Here is a 23273-nt window from a genome sequence, read left to right as displayed (position 1 = left end):
ATGAGTTTATTAACAGTTACCTATGCTTTTTGCAGCTACTGTATCTAAACAAGAGCAATGCCTTGTTACCGTTTATTTATTCTTTATTAAGCACCTATTAACAGTTAGCTATGTCTTTTGCAGCTACTGTACCTAAACAAGAGCAATGCCTTGTTATCGTTAATTAATCCTTTATTAAGCACCTATTAACAGTTACCTATGTTTTTTGCAGCTACTGTACCTAAAGCAAGAGCAATGCCTTGTTAGCGTTAATTAATCCTTTATTATGCACTTATTAACGGTTAACTCGCTTTCTGCCTCTTGTTCCGACATTTGGCACGCATCATATTTGACGGCGCATGAAACGGTCAGCTTGTATCATTTGCAGCTGCATGAATAGTTTTATGGCCCACTTAAGGATTTACATCAAGCGAAGGTCATCCAGACTCTGTGCACCCCCCCCCCCCCACCCCCAAAACTCTCATGGTCCAAACCGCTTTGACCACACGACAAGGCCGCTGTAAGCGCACATAAGTGCTGCCTTTTTCCTGCTAGAACCTGACCGTCTGACCACTGCGTTTAACGATTATAAGGCTTCTACGAACGGCTCGAGAGGCAGAGCAGCCCTCCATCTCTCTCCCTCTTATTCTTTGTCCCTGCGGCGGAGAATTAGTAGGGGAAGTTTTCCTCTGTCGCCATGCCAACGGCGCTGTGTTTTGCCGCTCTGGTCTGAGCCAACTGGCCCACAGAGCGCCAGGCTTTTCGCTGAGAGAAAAACGGTCCGGTCTCCAATGTCTGTCATTCTGTAACACAGCATTACTCTTATGTCTCTCTCTCTCTCTCTCTCTCTCATTGCTTCTTTTTCTTTCTTTTTTTTTTTTAAACCCAACTTTCGGTGGTTAAAAATAGGCCTTTTAATCCTGAGAAATACTTTCCTTGGGCTGGATCCTGTCTGTAAACTCTTTAATAGAGGAGGGAAAAAAAGGACAGAGGAATCTGGCGTGGAGTGAGTTTCATCTCTCCGGTTTCTAGATGGAGAAGCTCCGTAAACAGATCCAGGAACAGCTTAGCAGTAACTTAATTGAAAGAGTATTTTTACAGCCCGGTGATGCACCAGCCAAGACGTGCCAGACACAGTGGGTCTCCACCAGCAGCATCTTGCTTCAATAAACCCAGACCTCAACATCTCAAATGGTCGTGTTTACTCGGTGCCGCTTGTTTGTGCTTCCTGAACAATAACGACCCGCGGTGCGTGAGAAACACCCGTCCACTGGTGGTGTTATATCTGCCGCCCGTCTCGTTAGCTCTGCAGCCGGCTGGACGGACGGAGACGCTTTCATTAGAGCTAAGGCCAGCTGATGACAGGAAGCAGGCGAGGGGTGGTTGGGGAGGGGGCAGGAAGTAGTTGAGTGCACATAGCCAGTAATGAGGGGTTTCCTTCTGTAAACAACAACATTTAGGGGAAACTGAGGACAGAGCCTGTTCTCTTTATAAACAGAAAAAGGTGAGATAACATGCGAGTGGACCGTGCAGAGACTTTAGTGGGTGTTTGTGGCTACTTTCAGTCCACAGGCCCGTTTGTGTGTTTGCATTACACCTCTCTCTCTCTGTGTGTGCGTATGTTTGTTTCTGCAAACACACCGTGGCTTAGCAACAGCACGACCTTGCCATTTGTCAATGATTTACCTCCAAATAGTCAAATCGAGCTCCGGTATCACACCTACAACACAAACACAGCCCTGCATGACATCACTGACAAGGAGTTCATGACAGTGTAGAAATAAGAAGATTACATCACAGAAGCTGTGACACTTGCACGCGTTTTCTAGTCACGCAAAAACAAAGGTGCATACGTCTTGTTTTTCTTTTCACTGCCGCCTGCTCACACCTGGTTCACGGCTTCCTCACCTGTCGTCACCAGTCATAGCGTCATCGCTTCGGTGTGTCAATACCAACTTGTCTGATGCCCCCGAGCGGGAACAGACCGTCGATGTGACTGAGCTGATGTATTGATTGACGTTCGCACTGACAAGACTGTGAGTAAGAAACAGTTGCATAAAATATGCTTCTGACTCCGGTATTCCCAGATTGTTGTAAAGAAATGTTCATTGTGTCACATCTGACTGGAAACGTGTGTCATGTTTGGGAGAGTTTCTCAACATTTAAGGGTTGTTGCGTCTGATTTGAACTGAGGTTACATAGAAGCAAAGGACTTCAACTTTCTAAGAGAATTTCAATGAAATCTCAGGAGGCGGTCTGCTGGTGATACACTCACGATATTCAACACCTCTCACACACGAAAAAACCCGTTGCAGCCTCCATTCATTTAAATCTTCCCTGTCAGCTGACTTGATCTCCCTCAGCCTTATTTTTTACTTATTTCCAACCCCTCTCCTCCTGAGTACCCCCCCCCCCCCCCCCCCCATTCCTTCTGCCTCTAATTGCACACACACCACATAAAACAGAACCAGACTGTTTTCCTTCCCCCCCTCCTCCCCTCCTGTCTTTAAAACTTAGAGCGTTTTTCTTATTCCAGCTCACCCACTTTCTCCCTGCCCTACTTTCTTTCTTTCTTTCTTTTCTCTACTATTATTTCCCCATCTCTCTCTCTCTTACTCTCTCTGGCTGTGTAGGTGAAGAGGGCTCTCAACAATCAGCGAGCCCAGCTTTTCTCTATACACCTCCATCCATCCCTCCCTCCCTCTTCCTCCCCCCTTTCACTCCTTCACCTCTCACTCTTTCTGTGATACTGTGGGGTTTTTTTCTTTCTCTACAGAAAGAATGCTGAAGACATTCTTCCCCGGATCGCAGAGTGGGGAAAGACATTGCCATCAAATGGGATTAGCAGCAGGAGTGAAGAGGAGGAGGAGGAGGAGGAGGAAAGTGGAGAAGAAGAAGTGAAATAGTTAGATGAGTAAGACACAAGCTTTCTCAGACTCTATTGTGGTAACTAATCCATCTGACTCCAGCGAGGAGCTCTGCAAACAGAATGAGCCTCCCACCATAAACACAGCTATAAAAACTGCTTATCTTTGTTAAAGTGACTCCCGCTCTCTTTCTCTTTCTCTCTAACAGCCTGAACTCGCTGTACCTTTTTCCTGAGCCTCCAGCTAAATGAATGGGTATCACTCTGAGCCTCTCTGAGCTCTCAGGAAAAAGAAAAGCCACACACCCATTCTGAAAACATATGATTTAAACATTAACATGCCGGGCTGGTAAGCCAGGGAGAGAGAAAAAATAGTACTTATCCACCTCAATCATTTGCCTTCTGTGTCTTCATTTATACTTCAAATTTAATGACAAAGTTTTTGCCTTTGGTACTTTTTCAATTTAAAGAAAAGTTTATAAAAAAGTTTTCTCCCTGAGAATGAAAGAAAAGCATCTATTAATCCATTCCCTCATCATTCTCTCATGTCTATTTATTGAAATGAGTTGTCGGTAAACACAAAAAGAAGAGTTTTTACCTTCAGTGTTGTGGTCTTGGTGCAGCAGCTCTGATATTTCCCTGCAGGAGAGTTAAACTAGGTTGCAGTGCTGCTCTGCCAGGTGTGAGGAGCATATATAGAGGCCAGCAGCCAGACACAGACCTCTCTCTCTCTCTCTCTCTCTCTCTCTCTCTCTCTCTCTGCATGAGTCAGTCTGTCTGAACTCCACCTCTTCACAATAAAGGCTGCCCAGCCTGCCTGAGACAAATCACTTTTCAGAATAAAAGCTCTTCTAAAACCGAGGAACTTCCAAATCCAAAAACAACAACAGCTTTCAGAGTCACAGATAAAGAAAACCGTCCATAAGAAAAAGCAGACGCCTATATCTAATTGCTTTTTACTCGTCCTTTTTGTCCACATTTATATTGTTTCCTAACTGGTTAAAAAGCAGAGAGACAGAATGATTGACGGGAGAGTTTAAGAAATCAATCTTCTGAACAATTCCCTCAGTTTCAGGTGACACAAATGAAATGTGTCCACTGTAAGGTAACATGTGAAACGACGCCCTTTCAGGAAATAGAATCCACATTCAGAAACATCATCCACAGAGCACAGTTTCTATTATCTACATGCTCGAGATCACGCAACGTAATAGTTTTATGTAACCGTTATGGACCTTTGGAACAACATGAGTAATGGAGACAAAGTCTGAGTGCAAACACTCCCGTCACAACCACACAGATCTGGTTTCATTCACTGAGATATGTTCACTGACGCTCCGTTTCTCAATTAGGGAATTTTCCTCATTTTTGTGGGATGAAACAAAAACATTTTTTCAAGAATAAGTCATTTCTATTTTTATGTGTGCGAGGCCTCTATTTTTAGAGCCCCTGTTTTCCAGACTCACTGATGAGTCACGGCGTGTTGATGGGAGGTGGGAGGTCCGGGATCTGGTCCAGGGGGGGCGCCGAGGGAAGCTGAGATACGGGGGTTTAACACTCACAATAAGGTGAATTTATGTTATCGGGATAATCGTAAATATTCTCACTTGAGTGACTCAAAAAAGCTGTCTTGTTCGCAGTCATGTAGAAGAAGTGAAAATAGAGTCTGATTACATTTTTTTTTTAAAAACAGGAATTATAAAAGTAAGAATAAAACAGACTCACACATTTTTGCTATGTTTTATTTATTTGTTCTACATTCTTGCAGAAGGTATTATTACTTTATTTAAGATTGATTGTTTTTGATGTGGCCCATCGGTGATGCAATTTAGCTACACTGCAAAAACGCAAAATCTTACCAAGTTTGTCTTAATACCAGTCAAAATATCTCAATATGAGACACAATCACCAAACATTTTAGTGCGATAGTGACTTGTTTGTAGACTATGAATATCTTTTTAAGTGAAAAAACACAGGTTACAGGCTGATAATGACACACAAGACTTCCTAATACCAGTGAAATATTGATCAAAATGAGTTTTAACAGCTAATTTCAAGATCTCTTGAATATTACAATTTATTCCAAGAGAGCTTACCAAGTTAATTCTCACTTGTTCCATTTACAGATTTGTTTCACCTGTTACACACAAAAACACCTTGTATTCATTGTTGTACTAGGTAAAGTGATTCCAGTTTGTTTTGGTGTCATTTTTAAGCATATTTTAATGATTATCGGTACTTTTTGTTGTGTTTTTTTAATTGTCATTATCATTGTTATATTTTTGTAGTTTTCCTTTTGTTTTTTGGGTTAGCAGTTTCTATAATGATATATTATTTCTAGGTTTTTTTCTTGTTGTTTTCGTAATGTTTTTGTTTGTTCAGTCTTTGTTGTCATTGGTTGTAGTATTATTGTTGTAGATTAATTGTTTTGGTTTTGTAGTTTCCTTGTTTTTCTTTTGTTCCCTTGTTGCTTTTTGAATCTAATTACATATTATTTTGACATTGTGATGTAGTGTTTTTGTACGGACCCCAGGAAGTGTAGCTTCTTCCTCGCTAGTCTGCAATGGGGATTAAAGGTAAATAAATAAATAAATATCAGGAATCTCAATTACTTCAGCTGGGATAACCGTGACATGAAATTTCCACATCGTCCTGTGCCAAATGTAGCTGTCAGTGTTCATGTTATTATTGGGGGAGAGGTCGTGGAGCCGTTACAGAGGGTCCTCCCCCCCTCTAGAGGAGCGAGTCATCCCCTGATGCTCTGACTCATCCATTCATCAACACGTTTAGAGGCCGAGTCAGCGAGAATCTCCTCCGCACTCAGAGACGGGATCTCGGTGACAGCGGTGTCATGAGATTAGAGTGTGTGTACGTCGTTACACCCACTAATTAGTGGAAGTGTGTTGGTCGGACTGTGTCTAAAGAGAGATCACACACACACACACACACACACACGGGGTCAGGATTTAATCAGAGGTTGATTGACCTCATCCGGAAACAATGTGATCCTCTGAACGTTTGTGCGTGTGTCTGTGTGTGTGTGTGTGTGTGTGTGTGTGTGTGTGTGTGTGTGTGTGTGTGTGTGTGTGTGTGTGCGGTTATGTGTAGTGTAGTGCGCCTCAGTGTTTAACATACCAGGGTGTTCTTTCCTGGGAAACACAGAGTGTGCTTTCTATGAGCGGATCATTGAGGCCTGTTAGTTTCCATGCTGTCAACTCCTAAACACACACACACACACACACACACACACACACACACACACACACACACACACACACACACACACACACACACACACACACACACACACACACACACACACACACACACACACACACACACACACACACACACGGGTCTCTCTCTCTGCTCTTCCAGCACCCCCACCCCTCTCTCTGTGTTATGAAGGTCAGCTCCGACAACTCTCTTCCTTATTTGGAAAGTTTCTCCGTTCCCTGCAGGTCATTCTAGCTCGACCGACCAATCCAGCGGTTAGTCTGTCCGCCGTCTCAGCCAATCCCGTGTCTCCCATGTCCTTTTAAGGACTGCCCATCTCTCACTCTGGAGGCTGATGTGAAATGATCTGCTCTCCCTGCTCCCTTGTGTCTCCCCACTGACTTCATTTTTGCTTTTTTAAAATTCTGTTGCACAATCTCATCCCCTCCCTGATGATGATCAACTTTCTGTTTCTGCCCTGCTGGTTAATCAAAACCTTCCATTAGGGAACTGATCCACAGTCAGTGTGTAACTTCCATTTTTAATTAGACATTTGATGATGATGATGATGATGATGATGATGATGATGATGATGATGATGAACTGCACGCAAAGTTCTCAGTGTGCATCCAGAACCATATGTGGTTATTTAACGTGCATGTTTCCTGCGCACCGTAAAACCACAAGCAACACCTCGACTAGAAAGTGATTGTTAATACTTCATTAGAGAGTTCACGACATGCACCTCGTAAACACAAACACGACGCTGAGAGGAAGCTCTGAGTCACAGCGCAGATATGCGACCGTTCCTGGCAGCCAGGACTCTTTTTCTCTGCAACGCAACATGGGAAAGAATATAGATCCTGCTTTAAGTTGAATAGCAGGAAAAAGTCCTGTGCAACAACCAGTCACCTGCTGCGTCTTCACACTGTTAACACAAGTACAAGTTGTATGTGTGTGTGTGTGTGTGTGTGTGTGTGTGTGTGTGTGTGTGTGTGTGTGTGTGTGTGTGTGTGTGTGTGTGTGTGTGTGTGTGTGTGTGTGAGTGACAGTGGGAGGCTGGCTGTTGGCAATAAGCTGTTTGTTGTCTTCAGTTTGTATGCTGTCGTCCTTGACAACGGCCCTCACTGGGGTTAAAGAGGTTTGGAGCTACTGCAGAAATCATTTAATCTCAGCGGTATGGCAATAATGTCAGCGGACGGGGATTGAATGGTAGAAGGTCAAGCAGCATGAAAAACAGGCCACATTAAAGTGGATTAGACCATTCCTCATCTTTATCACTGCAGTATGCAATTATGCAGAGCAGAGGAACATTAAAAATGGTGCAGCAAGTGACACTCGCTTCCTCTAGGCATTTTTTGTGTTTGGGATTCAACATATCAATTTTGGGTGGAATATGATGATATCATCACATCATGCCATCATTTTACAGACTTCTTCTGTCCAAATGAATGACTCCAAAAAACATGATTTTCATCTGAGAATAGAGAACAGTGAAGCATAGTTAATTAGATTATTGCATATTATAAACTATGATATATATCTATGTTAGGTAATTAGATTAAACAATAATGATTACAGCAATAACTCCCAGCCATTGTTAGCGTGTTTAATAGGTCATGCTAGAGAAGGTTTGACAATAACCATTTGATGTATTAAACAGTCTGAAACTTTCCACTTCCTCCCTTAACACAAGCAGATGTACGTTAGTCAGAACTCAACTTTCCATACAAAGGCTACTTTGATTTAGCTGCACTTAAAATATCAATTCAAAACATTTATAATTAAGTGCAGGCAGTGCTTACTGTATGTACAGTAGGTCTTTGGTTTGTTTGTGTAGCCCTGGTGAAAAGTAAGGGATTGAAACAAGTTGGTTCCTAATAAAGTTTGATGAAAATGATTCAGTAAGGCAGTTAAAGTGAAAGTAATTCAGTTTAAAAGAGAAAGAAAAATGGTTAAGATAACGATGTAAATAGTGAATAAGTAGTGAAAATAAACAGTTCTTAGCAATATTGAAGGAAAACAGTGGGGTAAACAAAATAAAAAAACACAGATTGAGCCTTTAGTTTGAGCTCTTTTGTTTGATTGGTTACTGTAGCTGTCAGTCACAGACACCTGTGGTAATTGGTCGTAGGTCAGGAAGAGGGCGGGAGAACGACAATCACGGTACGGGAGAGATGAGATTATTCCATAGAAATCTGCTACACTTTCAGTTTTGTGTAAGAGTTCATTTACACACTTCTCGTGTCAGTTTATTTAAAATAGATCACAGTCAACTGAAATAGATCCATGCTTGTTTGACAGTTTCTTTGTTTAGTCCTAGGGTTTTATAAGTTCCACCCGTCACTGGTAAACCTTCTTGGTAGCTACTGTTATGAAACTGAACCCAAACAACCCATCACGACAGTCTAAAGTTATTTACAGCAACTTAGGCCGAACATAGAGAGTCTGGTTGTGCTACCAAACACAACTTAAGTCTCCATCCTTTTTATTCGTCTGGTTTTGTGCTACATACCCACTTAGATTGCCCAGACATTCATTCACTATTACAGCATCTCTTTAATAAATGACCAGCAAAAAACTTGAATCATTCTAGACTCTCAGTGGTGAGAAAAAGCTAAATTGAGGTCCTGTTGAGTGCCAATGTGTGCATGTTTTTCATCATCTGTAATCTTACATACTGTCAGAGTTTCATAAGATTAAAAAAATCCACAGACATGTTGCTAGTAAGAGTTCAGCTGACACATAAAAAAGCACTTTGTGGAATGAAGTCCGTGCAAGAGAACAATTTTGGCTGTCAAAGTTGATTCCTCGCCTTACGAAAGAGAGATTAAGCTGTGGAATGGATCGAGGATAATTGTTGCCTATGCTACTTGTGCTCGGTGTGTGTGTGCGTGACGCCCACCCAGACATTATCCCACCCTATAATATAACGCTTTGCCCCTTATTATCACGGTCGATATCATTAGGGTCACACCTACGACGCGTTGCACTGGCTTGACACTTTTCACTGTCTCCTCCTTTGTGTTGTAGTGTTGTTTTTCAGTCTCAGTGAGGTAGTTTCTTGCTTGCTATCGTGCCAAAACATTTCACTGCATTAAATGTACACTGTAATTACAACCTGGAGCTATAAAAGCGATTTAGCAACACAAGGAAAGCCTTAATCTCAACAGCAAAGCTACTGTACACATATCTGGATGTAAAAAAGAAAAGTGAAAACACACAACCACATGCACCTCCTGGACTAGCAAGGATATGTCATTACACCAGAATGAATGTAAGCAACGCAGATCCTTGTGAAATGTCACACATGGCAACCATGCGCCTTTATCAATATAGGAGAGCTGACACTGGACACCAGCAGCACCCACACCTCATCCATCAAAACACACACACACACACACACACACACACACACACACACACACACACACACACACACACAGATTTACAAGCTCCAGGTGTTATCAGTCTATCATAATGTGGCTTTACAGACAGTCCCGTGTGAGCAGTCGAACCCTGAGGAGCCCTGAAGAGAGGGGAGTTGTGTTGTTGAATCAGGAGAGACCGTAACTCCAAGATGGCAATGAACTTTCTTTGAAATGCAAAGTCTCATCCAGCTGAATTATGGCTAACTATGGCTCAACTTAACAATTATCAGTCGAAAGAGTCATATGAGTGTATGAGTCGGCTAAGAATGTCTTTGGTCTAGGACAGCCCTAATGCGTTCATGCTTTCTCTCTAAGTAAAAATGAGTATTGGGCAAAGGTACATTTTATCGGTCTCATGATGTGTTCAAATGTAATCTTGTAAAATGTAGTTTTTGGCGAGAAACTTGAATGAATAAAGTTGTTTGAAAGAGATGTTTTCTCATTAATATTAAATAGATATTAGAGATGAATTATGAGCTGTTTAACTTCCTAACACTAGCTCTAACCAGAATATAATACATCATTAAAACTACTATTGACTAGATTTGTTTTAATCAATAAAGAAATATATTTTTTAATGCTTTGTACTGACTCCAGGACGGTTGAAATGATTAATCGGGACGTTGTCTGTGTGGAGCCTTGTGCCACAATAACAAAAACAATCTTTATCAGCTCATTGACAATCAGTATCGATGGCAAAAAAATGTGATTAAGGAATTTCTCAAAGTTTTTATATCTTTTCCTTTTTTCTCTGCTGATCCGATCCATGACTCAAAACCTTGATACGATCTGAACCGTGAGTTTTGAGATTCTCCCATTTTACTGTAGTCCTAAATCCTGCCAGATCTTTTTTTAGAACCCTTCTGGAGATAGCCGAGCTCATCTTCCAGACCATCTCACACATTAAAACAAGCTTCAATCCCAATATGACTTAGTTGCCACAAATAAGCAGTGGGTAACTTTAGCACAATATGTTTATTTTGTATATTTAATCCTCAGACCACTCAGAGAGGGCAATAAAAACACAGACTGCACATGGTGTCACTTGTTAATTTGATCCTGCTTACAGTAGTCTGAAAATAAGTCCATCAATCTTTCCAACTATAGCAGGCAACCAAATAGTATTTGTTTCTATGTGTAGAATTACTTTTCACAAAGGAAAAGCAGTTGCATTCCAGAGGAACATAAAATGAGACTGTGCTGCCAAATGGCAATCTATCTGTTCTCTACCATGTGGTAAAACTCTGCTTTCTCTCCAAACCCGGGGGTTTGGTTCGGATCCAACTGGCCAATCTGAGCCTCTCCCCCGAGCATTTCCTTTGATTCTTATCCTGACGTCTGACATCAACGCCGGGCATCAAACCCAAATACCTACCGACCCTGCTCTCTCCTCGTTCAGGGCAGAAAAACAGCAGGTCTGTTTGCACAGCCCAGGTCTCCTGCAGTCCGTCCTGCATGCCAAGTCACACAACGACTTCCTCCATCTCATCAGCTCGGTGTTATTGAAGCAAAAACCATCCTTCACTCAGGCTTCCAGATTGTTTTCCCTATGATTTAGAACCATTTATTCTGGATTTGTGCACATTGAACACGTCTGTATAATATATTTAAAGCAGCTGTCCCTTTTTATGAATAATAAAGTGCTGTGTAGTGGTTCAACGGATCATAAAACTCACGGTTCGGATCTTATTATAGAGTCATAGATCGGAACACAGATTTATGATCCCTGATCCCTGATCCCGTTTTTTTGCCTCCGATACTGATTGCTGATCATTGATGAACCATATTGGCCGATACAGATCTTTTTGTTGTTTGATTAAAGCAGCTGGTCTACAAGGATCCAGACTATTATGTTTTTTTTGCCATGGTCCCAAAGTTTTTTTAAATCGCTCTGACGTCAGTAAACCGTCAAACATTCCAAATGTTTTTTGTTTTATTTTGTTAGAGAAATTTATAGTGTTTTTTTACTTCAATTCTCATTTTCACTGAACAGAGCCTGAACGCATCATAATGTAACTGAACGGAACCTTTGTACATTAGCCGTTAGCGGTGTTGCTAACGTTACTAGCTCTCCTCCTGTTGATTTAAACACAGATTGGTTGTTTACAATGTAACATTATCAGAGATCAGAGACTAGAAAAGCATTAATTATGTCGGTAAAACTTTATTTCACACTGTGATGGTTAACGTTGAACTGTGTAATTAATGCGTAATGTACAGATATTACTTTAGAAATAATTCTCAATAAGTATTTAAGTCTACACACTATTTAAGTCTACACAGTCTACACTGCTCCCTCAGATAATAAACGTTTAATCCATACTGATCCCCACTGCCTTTACGTAAAATCCACTAAAACAACGAGTGTATTTCATGTTATTGCCTAAGGGTCATAGTTTCCACTCAGTCTATCCAATTTATAGCATGTAAACAAAGTGGTTTGTTAGAAAGTCACGGTACTTATTAAACAGAACTCTTGTAAAATGCAATTAAACAAACTAGGAGTGATTTCAAAGGCCGTGAATGTTTCATAGCAGCACGTGGCTCAGAGAGAAGGAACGACATATCAGACTGTACGCGATGCGGCACACGACGAACAGGAAGTGATGAACTCAACGATAAGCTCCGGGGGTTTTAGGTCGAGAGTGGTCAGTCTGTTCCTGCATGTCACCTGAGGAAACGGGGCAAAGTCTGGCAGAAACGTGACCTTTGGTTAATGGCAGCGCTGCTGTTTTTTTACGGTGTTATTATAGAATTTAAAGGGAGAGGGATGGCGTATGCTTTCTAATTGCTTCACAGTTGGGAGCTGATTGTTTTTTAGCAGTGTGTTCATGTTGTTGTTGTTGTGGATGAGAGCAGCAGCGTTACTGCCTCATCCGTTTAGAGATAAAAAGTCAGTTTATTTTCCATCTTTGTGGCATCTCAGTCTCAGTAACTGTTTCTGCACCCCATAAAAGAAATTCAGAACATCAGAATTTGGTATATTAATCTCTCTTGCCTTGTGTAAGATTTGCTAAATTGCACATTCTACACCAACAAACATGCACAAACGATGAGCTGATTCCAGTCAGTTCTTGTCCAACCGCCAACAGTGCAATATTATAAAATCATTTTGAAATGCATCAGAAACCCTATCATAATTTCTACTGTTGTTTGTTTGCTTAAGCTACATGTGGCGCCACTCAAATCACATCCAGAGCATCACCCTCACAGCCAAATAGTTACCTGTAATTTTCCATCTCCTCCTCTACACTCTCAGCTCTGGAAGCACAGAATTAACAAGTCACAACATTAATGTCAACAGATATGCAGTAATGTAACGTCCACGAGCAGGAATCAAGTCCAGTACGCATGCAGTGGAAACTAGCCGGAGCAATGCAAGAACCAAGCGTTACTGCACTGTAACCAAACTCTGGTCTAAATGCAGCCTGTCATAACCCGCACAGCAGCACTGCTGACCATCTGCTTTAGATGCAGCTCGCGTCGTTCAATACAATGCAGCAATGATAGCATGTGGATGTTTAGCAGGTATGTTGTTTTCCATTTTAGTTTAGCAAGTTAGCATGCTAATATTTGCTAATTAGCCAGGCTAATCATAAACCAAAGAATTGTCTAAGAAAGGCCAGGGGCCAGAAGTTTACATCCTCTGAGGACCGTGAATGTCTGCACCAAACTTTACCGCAATCCTTCCAAAAATGTATGCTTTGTGGTTGCACTACAAGAAAATGACTATAGTCATTAGAAATCATTCACAATGAATGTTAAAAGTTTGGTTCCAATCCATCTCGTAAAGAAATTTCAGTCTGAACGTTTGTCCTGCTGTTCGCAAAATCAGGGGATCACCTAAGTTATTAAACTTCATCCTGAGGAGGAAATAAATATCTGCATATTTACCTTGAACCACAAATGTCAACTTCATGGTGTCACTAGAGGAAAGGTCAGGGGATCATTGGAGTCTGTAGGATTCATTCTCAGAGACTCATGAATATTCATACCAAATCATTTATTGACCATCCATCAAATAGTTGTTGAGATATTTTGACCGTCATTTCAATCTCTACAGCTGTGCAACATATTTAAAAAGAATGGCAGAGAAGAAGGTAGTGAAATAATTCCTCTAAATAATCATTTCCGCCAAGGGGATTATGTTTTTGGTTGGAATTGTTTAATTGTCTGCAGCTTCACGGAAAACTACTCGCTCGATTGTTATGGAACTTGGCGGAGTGGTGTAACACGGTCCATGGACGAACCCATTCCATTAGAGTGAACGGGCATTTGGAGTCACACTTGTAGCCAAGAGGATTAAGATGTTAGCCATGTAGCTACAGTATTCCTTCTGACAAAGGCAAACAAATACTGTAATGAAAAAGAAATGCACCAGCAAGTGACATAAAAAAATCCATGCACAACAGGCTTGTCCACGGCAGACATCTAAAAAAAAAAATGCACAGGATCATTGAAAACAAAGCCATTCAGTTCTCTAATAACTGGTGACACCCTACCTGATCCCTATAGAGCTCACAGAAAGGTGCTCAGGAAATAAACACAATGGCTGTGTCCTGGGCTGGGCATGCAGTCCAGGCTTACACAGACACAAATACGAGCCATCCAGCAAATAAGCCACACAGATCTGTTTACAGCCACAGACAGAAGGCAGCCGGCAGACTCGCCCCGGCTAACACGATGCCACATTGACACCAACGAATAAAAAGAGCAGGGGAATGCTTTGTTCTAAAAACAGGGCTCGGGATTCCCACCCGCGTTAACTCTTACACAAAGCTGAGACACTATCATTTCCACCAGACCTCAGACGGGCCTCCCAGCCTGTCTCACCCCCCCAGCAGCCCTCCCCAGGGTGACTGACCCGCCCTCTGGGCTCACATGACAAGGTACTCACAGCTTTGGTTTAGGCTTGGTGGGCAGCGGAGGACCGTCCTTTCCAGGGGATGGAGACGATAGACCTGGGGATGGAGGGGAGTCTGGGGCCACCTGGGCTGGACTTTGGGCTCTGACTGTGACATCTGTTGTAGGGTCAGACTGTGGCAGAGGTGGGGGTGGAGGTGGGGGTGGAGGTGGTGGTGGCGGTGTGGCTGCTTTAGGTGGGCTTGGTGGTGATGCTAGATTTGGGGGTTGTCCATTCTGCACAGACCCTTCCCCCTTGTCCTCTACCTCTGGGCCCAGCTGTAATCCTGACACACCGGGCCAGATCTCCAGCTCCTTGATGAGGAAAGCGCCGGGCGGAGGCAGCATCTTGGGTGGCAGCTCCAGGAGGCTGATCTCTGTGGGCGGGGGGGGAGGGGGAAGGCTGCCACATCCTCAAACCCTGAGCTATCAGCAGACATGCCATTAGAGGATGAGTCCTCGGCTGCTGTGGGGAAACAAACAAAAAGAAAAGTGGAAAATGTTGGGCTTTAATGTTTAATGTTTTTCTTCCACATACCTCAGTAGATACAGACACACACACACACACACACACACACACACACACACACACACACACACACACACACACACACACACACACACACACACACACACGCACACACACGAGGGTATTACAGCTGATCTGATCTAAAGTAGCAGCTGGGTCCAGTCAGGCTGATGCAATTCCTGTTTATTCAGCCTTTTCCTTTAACTGCGCAGTGAGTCCCTTACAGCACATACACAGCTCTGTCTGTGATAACACACACAGAAATATTTATGTCCTGCTGTCCATACAAAGAGCAGCTCATCAGATGACGCCTCTCACCCCCACTCACATACAGACCACACGATGATAAACACGACAAACGATGGTCATCTCGTTGAGACATCCAGTATGACCCCAAACCAAACCTCCACAGGATTACTGGACTATCAGAAGTTAGTGTAACCAAGCCATGATTCATTTATCATTTACATTTGTGGTGGACAAAGAATAGAACATTTCTATTTAATTTTTTTAGGGGAAGCATTTTAGACAATATACTGATGGGGATTGAATTTGGGACTCATCCTCTGATGCTGCTGTGAATAGGACATCATAAATACAGTTAAAATATAAATAAATGTGTCTTCTAGAATAATGTTATTGTTGTTTGAATAGAGACCCTTCGAGCACGGCTGTGAAACTGCAGTTCATGTCACAATGTATAGTCTGGGGAATTAACAATATGTTTCCAAAGAACCATGTAGGAGCCTAGGGTTGGTTTATGTTTCACACCATTATCTGTTACTGAAGCTTAAAGAAATAATATATATTTAGAATGTTTTTGATTGGTTAGCTTGTTTGTGTTATTGTGTGTCTTTGGTGTTTTTGCAAGGATTCATCAAAGTATTTTAGGGGTCTCAAACATATCCACAGCAGTACCTTTAACCTTTAACATAAATACTGGGCTTCCATACGAATGCTCAACTAACTGTTGGCACATTTTATGCTGTATTACTGATTGTGTATTGACTTTGATAAATGCAGGCAGAGTGTGGATGATTTTCAAGAGACTTTAAGTGCTTATTGGATAAACAGGAAGTGTATGTTAACCCTCTGAACCCCAAACAGTTTGAGGGCATTATAGTTGTTTTATTGCAATATGAGACATGTAGAATAAAGTGTTTTTGATGAAAAATCACAATATTAGGCTTTGATATGGTTGCTTTATGTGACTTAAGGGTTTGTCTGAAAGATGAAAATCCAACGATCATGACTTTTTTTTATAGCTTTTAGCTCTGATAAACGGTTTATTTTTGGTGAATGTTTAAAGGAATCATGCTTTTCAATACAACTTGCAATTTTGGGGGTTCAAAGGGCTATAGCATTGGCTTCAACATTCAGCTGTGGTGCCCGATGCTTGTTGATGCCCAGATGCTGCCTGGTAACAGCATGCTGAGCATCTCTTTTTCTGTCTGTGTTGGACTCACCTGCAGCGACAGTGAGTTTGGCTGTGCTGTTTATGGAGCCGTATGGGTTGGACGCCGTGCAGCAGAACAGACCTCCGTCCTCTGGAAAGGCCTCGGCTATCACCAGGGTGCAGATCTCCTCTAACAAAAAAACCCAAAAAGAACGCCATCAATACACCTTTCATGAACAATACCGTTGATGAACGTGAAGGTTAGATTCATATGGGTAGAGTCGAAAGATGTGAGGTGTGGAGTGGCATGTTGACACTTGATTCGTGGTGAGTCAGTTTTTAAAGTCAGACACACGGAGGGCGGCGGGAAAAGACAAACCAGTATGGATTTAACTGCTCATGAAGAACAGACAGACACGGAGAAGCACAGATGTTCATGGCCGTCTGAGTGACTCACAGTCTGAAAGTAACACCTGAAATGACCCCTGATTCACAGAGGTGAAGAATCTCCTACATGAATGAGCGTGTGATATATTGTGTGTATGTTTATGTGTCACTGACGGTGGGACTCCCTCTGACTGGAGCGTAGATGTGATACGAGTGTCCTGTGAGAAGCAGACCTATTAACTTGTGATTAGCTGTAGTCATGACCAAGTGAAAGCCTGCAGCTGATAGTGAAACCACCAAACTCTATTTGAGTCTACAGACAGATCTAATAAACCATTACTAATTTGAACCACTGACTGCGGTTGGGAACATGAAAGCAGTGTGTTGGAGTTGACAGTTTCAATAGACTTGTGAGGGATTGATGTGGCATACCTGGCTCAGCTGCAGATCGAGGCTCTGAGTCACAGGATATTCAGAGGAGGGAAGAGAAGACAAAAATATATTTTAGTTATTAGCGCTATGGCTGCCCTCCCAAAAGTCTAATCATCTGTCAATTCTGTTGACTCGAAGTTCTTTATTTCTGCTTTTATAAGAGGCTAGATCTATGAATAATTTTTTAGAAAATGTATATATATAGATATGATCTTGTCTTCACTCCGGTTCTGCCCAGTGAAGCCAATGCTTCATGTCTTAAGCTGCATTCTCTCTAGTGTCCATCAGGGGGCGACTCCTCTGGTTGTATAGAAGTCTATGAGAAAATGACTCTACTTCTCTCTTGATTTATTCCCTCAGTAAACATTGTAAACATGAGTTTATGGTCTCAATCTCTAGTTTCAAGTCTTCTTCAATACAGCATGATGTTCATTTAGTAAATGATGCTCCATTTAGAGTCAAACAGACCATAAAGCAGGGGATGTTTTACTGTGATTGACAGGTCGCTGTTGCTACCAAAGACGTAAACAGAGTCTCTACGTCACTCCTCTGCATTCCAAATTTGGTAAATTCCATTAATGGGATGAAAAAATGCCAAGATGGCGACGGTGAAATCACGGAACCCGTGGCTTTATAACAGAAGTGTAACAATATTTTGGTTCATTATGAAACTGTGGCACGCATCATCATCATCACTGAAATTCATGCAAACGGATTTTTGGATTGCCAGATAATCTATATAGAAAGCTAAATAGTTGAATCTTAATATTGAGAAAAAGGATTCTTATTTGTGTACAGCCTTATTATTAGCATATATTAAAATATATTATTAAAATCACTCAGCTACTGTACAATGGGCTTTCATGACCACTTAGAAGTAAGATCTCACTTTTCTGGAGAATCCGGAAATCAGGGGAGTCCAGGATCTCCTCTCCCTGGCGGTACCATCTGACCTGCAGAGGAGGGCTTCCACGGACCCGGCACTCCAGAACCACCACCTGGCCCTCAGATGCCTGGGCGTCCTGCAACAGCTGCACAGAGGAGGGATAAAAGAAAGAGAGAGGTTATGAGAGAAAGGAGCGAGTGAGTGAAGGATGACGAGGAAATGAGAAGAGACCGGTAATGAAAAAGATAAATCTGTCTCAGAAATACAGCATGGGATGGATGGAGATAGCTGAAGATGACACACCGTCAAGAAACACCATTTGAGGAACAGAACGCTTGTAAAAGTTTCACTACAGAACACTATAGACTTTATATTTTATTTAGCATATTCTGTATGTTCTCTTCGGCTTTGATATCAAGCAAACATCTTGACTTTTATAGAAGACCAAGTCAGTCCTCTCCCATTCATGTCAACCTAAAAGTCGTTTATCTTAATCCACTTAACAAATGCCCTGTGTTCGCTCTCAAACGGTCTCAAAGCGGGTTTTCTTTGGTCCGCAGAAGAGTGCATTTTATTGCGTAAAGACAGACGAAATGTTGTCTTTTGAAAGCACCCTAAGGGGCCGTTCACATGGGAGGTTTTTGGACCCTTGAATCCATTGTTGTTTCTGTGGATGTATGAAAGCCGCGCTCAAGATCAAGAACTTTTGGAACGCTGCAGAGCGAGGGACAACAAATCAGAGCTTGAAGATATATTTTCTTTCTTCCGTAAATATCACTCTAGGGTCAATTAATGGAGGAGAAGTTAATCATTTTAGTTCAGGACATGGAGCTTTACTATCCGTCCCACGGAATATTTTACTTGCTTCACATTCGCCGTCAAAGGAAGTCACAACTTCCGTTGACAAAAAGGACAACGAGTAACTGACAAATCGGGCAGTAAAGCTGGAAATCCAAAAGTAATCTTTGTTTACTTTAGTTAGTGAGGCTCACTGCGAAATGACCGCTTCTTCATCATCTATCAATCTTATGGAGTCCAGCTGTTTCACTACAACACATGGCTTCCATCCTATCTGTTAAATTCAGTTCTACGTCTTTATACAAATCACAAGATGCCAATTTAATACCTTGGTCCATCCAATCATATGGCAGCTTATAGTGTTGCACAACTGTGGAAAACATCAACATAGGGGCTGATGGAGAAGTCGCTGTCAACACAGTGTTATCTGTTGTGCTAATTAACCAGAGCCACATAGACTTCTACATCCATCAACAAGAGGCACTCAGTGTCAGCGTAAATAAATGCTCCTGTGAGCCCGAGCCTCTCTCTCTTTGTGACCGAGTGTCTTATTTGGCATGGTGAATATTTTGGGAAGACCAGAGGTTGAATGTTCATCACGGGTCTGACATTGTATATGTGTGTTGTTTGGGTGACATCACGGCGCTGACTTCACTAGAGCCGAACGTCCTCTCACTGAGATGATTACAGTTTTTTTAAAGGAGGCGGAGGAGAGGGTGGAGGGAGAAGAAAAACAAATGTCTTTGTGTAACGAAGTGGAAAATGATTTAGGGCCTGACTGGCTGAAGGAGAGTGAAAGAGACCTCACCCTGGTGGGTTTGGCAGGGCCGGTTGAAGCGCTGCCTCAGCTTGTCTAGGCCCCACCATCACCAGACCCACAGCCTGAGGGAGGGAGGGGGAGAGCTGGGAGAGTGTTGAAGAGTCTGAGCTGGAAAAGGGGTGTTCTTGAGCTTTGTGTTTTATCTGACCCCCACTGCTGAAAGCCACAGCACTGTATGCTGTTATTAAGGGGAAGGCAGGGAGACTGAGTACATGTGTATGTACGTGTATTTATTACATACACGATGTACTGTTTGTAAGCATCTGGGGCTGCTTTTCATGGTTTGGTCTAGATCCCTTAGTATTAATTAGGATAAATCTTTATGTCACAGCATACAAAATGTTTTAGACAATGGTATGCTTCAAACTTTGTGGCAACAGATTGGGGAATATCCCTTCTGTTTCATGCCAATGTCTCCGTGCATAAAATATTTCCAATTAGAAATGGTTTTCAAACACTGGTGTGAAGGAATTGAACTGGCCTGCTCAGAGTCGTTACCTCCACCTCATCAAAGACCTTTAGGATGTACTGGAACACAAACTGCGAGCCAGTTCTCTCACCCAACATCAATGCTTAACCTCATAAATGCTTTTGAAGCTAAGGGTGCTTTCAAAAGCTATAGTCCGTTTGGTTGGTCCGAATCTGATTGAAATTGATACAGTTGATACGTTTCAGGCAGCAACCTCCGGTTCAATGCGGATTTATTACCTCAGTAAACTTTGTGAACATGAGTTTATGGTCTCAATCTCTAGTTTCAAGTCTTCTTCAATACAGCATGATGTTCATTTCGTAAATTATGGTCCATTTAGAGTCAAACAGACCATAAAGCAGGGTATGCTCTACGTCACTCCTCCGCAGTGCAAATATGGTAACTTCCGTTCACCGATGGCCAAATTACCAAACTGGAGGCTTCATAACGGAAGTCAACAAACCAATGGGTGACATCACGATGATTGACTCCAATTTTTTATACAATCTATGATAAGTTTTCTATTTAGTCTGGTTGGTTTCAGACTGAAAAAATGTAATTGGATCAAATAAAAAAATAGTGTACTGAGTGCCGTGTGCGAAGGGGAAGGGCCAACGTTTTTCAATTTGACTCAACACTGATCTACTGTAATCCTCAAGTTTATTACAAATTACGATATAAATGTTTTCTGTTGACTTAATCTAGCATATTCTGTATGTTCTCTATGGCTTTGATGTTAAGCAATGGGAAGTAAACCTGTGTTTATCTCAGCAAACGCCCTGCGTTTTGGTTCACTTCCTGCTATTGTTGAATTATGTTCTCAGTGCAACCAAACCAGGGTTTGCTTGGAAAAGTTGCGATTGGTCTCGGACCAGTTGATCTATATATGGATACATATATAGATCTATATATACATATGGAGAAGCTTTCTAGAAGAGCGGAGCCTTTGCTGTAGCATATTAATGACCATTATTTTATGCTGTTTGGTTGTCCACATACTTTTGACCGGAGCGAATGTTTAGATTATTGTGTACGCAGACTTACTTTGGTGAATATAGGAGGACTAGACACCTCACCACTGTATAGTGATGACACTGGGCTCTGCATCTAGAAGATAAGAAAAACATATTTTCAGAAAGCCATTTTCTCAGGTCATTGAAGAAAATGTTCCACTTTTTTGACATTGTTGTGTGGTCGGCTTTACCCGCTGTGGGGGCTGAGACAGAGACTGGACCAGTGTGGAGCGATGAGGAAGCACATCTGGGGTTTTGGGTGATGGCGAGCGTATCGTCAGGGACATTGAAGTAGTTTTCTTCTGAACTCTAAAGTGAACAAAGCATAAATCAGCAACCACATGCACAAACAACGAAACAAAATAAACTTTCCCAAGAAAAAAGGAGGCATTTCTCAACTCGATATGCTTTTAGTTAGAATATAATATTTGAATCAAAGAAAATTGTTTCCCTGGCAATTAAGATGATATCAGTGATCTTGGCTTCAGTGTGTAAACAGAAAGGGAATCAGGAAGTAGTCCAGATGGAGGCAGATTTATACAACAGATAATAATGAAAAACATTTAAAGAAGTAGAAAGAACTTACTCCACATTTGCATTTGTGGAGTGCACAAAAAAATTGAAATTTAAAATCTGCATCTTGATCTGTTTAGACATAAAAATAAACATATGTGCCACATTTTAACCAGTCAAGTAAGTTCTGTAATGAAAAATTGCAAAAAAAAGAAATAAAAAAATATTATTTTGTAATATTAAGGTGCTCAACACTTAATTATGTGCATATCCATTGTCTCTTAAGGCTCTCAACATGGAGACGGCTTAGTGCTAACAGCGCTAACCTTGCAAAAACAACAGCAGTAGCGCTGAGTCCTGTAGATAGAACCTTTAATGAAACATTTTAATGAGTTCCTACATCACCATCTGGATCTGTTTATTCAAAAAAAGATGTGCACTTTGGTCCTCGGCTCAAATTTTCATGAAATAAACATCACTAATATGAGAAGAAAATGTTTTAAGAGGAGAGGAAGAAAAGGAGAGTGAAAGCAGGAAAAGAGTTAAAAGTTTAACATTTGGCCGTAAGTATAGGGGACAATCCTGACAGGGTGATTATTCACCATATTAGCCTTCTGCATCGGTCATTATTTAGGTACTTGGTGAGGGTTATGGCTGTTTAAGGGCCTTTTAAGGGCCTAGTTAAAGGCAGTAGACCTGATAAACCGCTGCAGGGCTCAGTTAACCTGCTCAGGAGGTTCAAGGTTCGTTGGGTCATTGGGTCACGAGAGGTCATGCTGAAACACACTTGTTCTACTCCTTTAGGAGGCTAGCAGCGGGTCCTAAATCGATTCACTCCATTGGGAGATTATGACCGATTCTTTTGCCCCATAGTCATCAAAGTAAATATTGGACTCATCTTTCAAAAGCCATATTTCTTCCAAACATTCTGACACTAAAATGACATTTTTCAGACCCACTTATCCAGAGAAGATTAACTTTGTTTGATACCTTTCTCTGTCTCAGCAACACAGTGTCGCAAGATCGGGCAACTAACGTTTGCAAATGCCCTAGCTCTTAATTTTTGTATTGCTAAATATGTGCTGCCAGCTGTGTAAATGTCTAATGTTAGCAAAATAAATATAAATACTTCATGCAAATATTCCCAAATCTGCTTTTATCTATCCTCACAATATTCACAACACCTCTAAACAAGGTGGGGGTCCACTTAGGAGAAAGGAAGTGTGCTATTTCAAACCACTGGTGGAGCGTTTCATGCGCTATCTTTTTTAATAGAGTGTGTTTGCACGTACTGAGGCATGGTTCCTGATCTGGACTTTGACACGGCTCCTTCTCCCTCTGAGTCTGATGACGAAGCTCCTGCATTGTGACAAAAACAAAAGCGTTGATTCATGCGTGATGCAAGTCAAAACTGATTCCCAGGAAAGCCATTCCTGATTCCCAGGAAAGTTGTTCTGCTTTTAACAAAAATCATAAATATTATTAAGAAATCTGGGTCATCCAATCTTATCCACTAACATTGAGCAGCCTTGTTTTGTGCCATAAAGCAATATTCCCTTTGTGCTGTTAAACATTACAGAATCAGGAAATTATGACATATAATAAAATTTAGAGATCAGCAAAGACTCTTTAGTAC

The 23273-nt window shown here is 41.7% G+C and overlaps 1 protein-coding gene across 1 annotated transcript in view; it reads right to left on the bottom strand.

Annotated features, from left to right (window-relative positions):
* The window catches only part of palld (palladin, cytoskeletal associated protein), a 64905-nt gene that overhangs the window by 17331 nt on the left and 24301 nt on the right, over nucleotides 1–23273 (bottom strand). Inside the window, 8 exon segments of the mRNA XM_054602350.1 lie at nucleotides 14390–14795; nucleotides 14798–14857; nucleotides 16390–16509; nucleotides 17139–17162; nucleotides 18028–18169; nucleotides 21156–21218; nucleotides 21316–21433; nucleotides 22930–22996. Coding sequence (XP_054458325.1) covers nucleotides 14390–14795; nucleotides 14798–14857; nucleotides 16390–16509; nucleotides 17139–17162; nucleotides 18028–18169; nucleotides 21156–21218; nucleotides 21316–21433; nucleotides 22930–22996 — 1000 coding nt within the window.

Source organism: Anoplopoma fimbria, chromosome 8 (genome assembly GCF_027596085.1).
Source record: "Anoplopoma fimbria isolate UVic2021 breed Golden Eagle Sablefish chromosome 8, Afim_UVic_2022, whole genome shotgun sequence".
Lineage (NCBI taxonomy): Eukaryota > Metazoa > Chordata > Actinopteri > Perciformes > Anoplopomatidae > Anoplopoma > Anoplopoma fimbria.
Note: the sequence above shows the minus strand (reverse complement) of the source record. Positions and strands in the feature narration are given on the sequence as shown.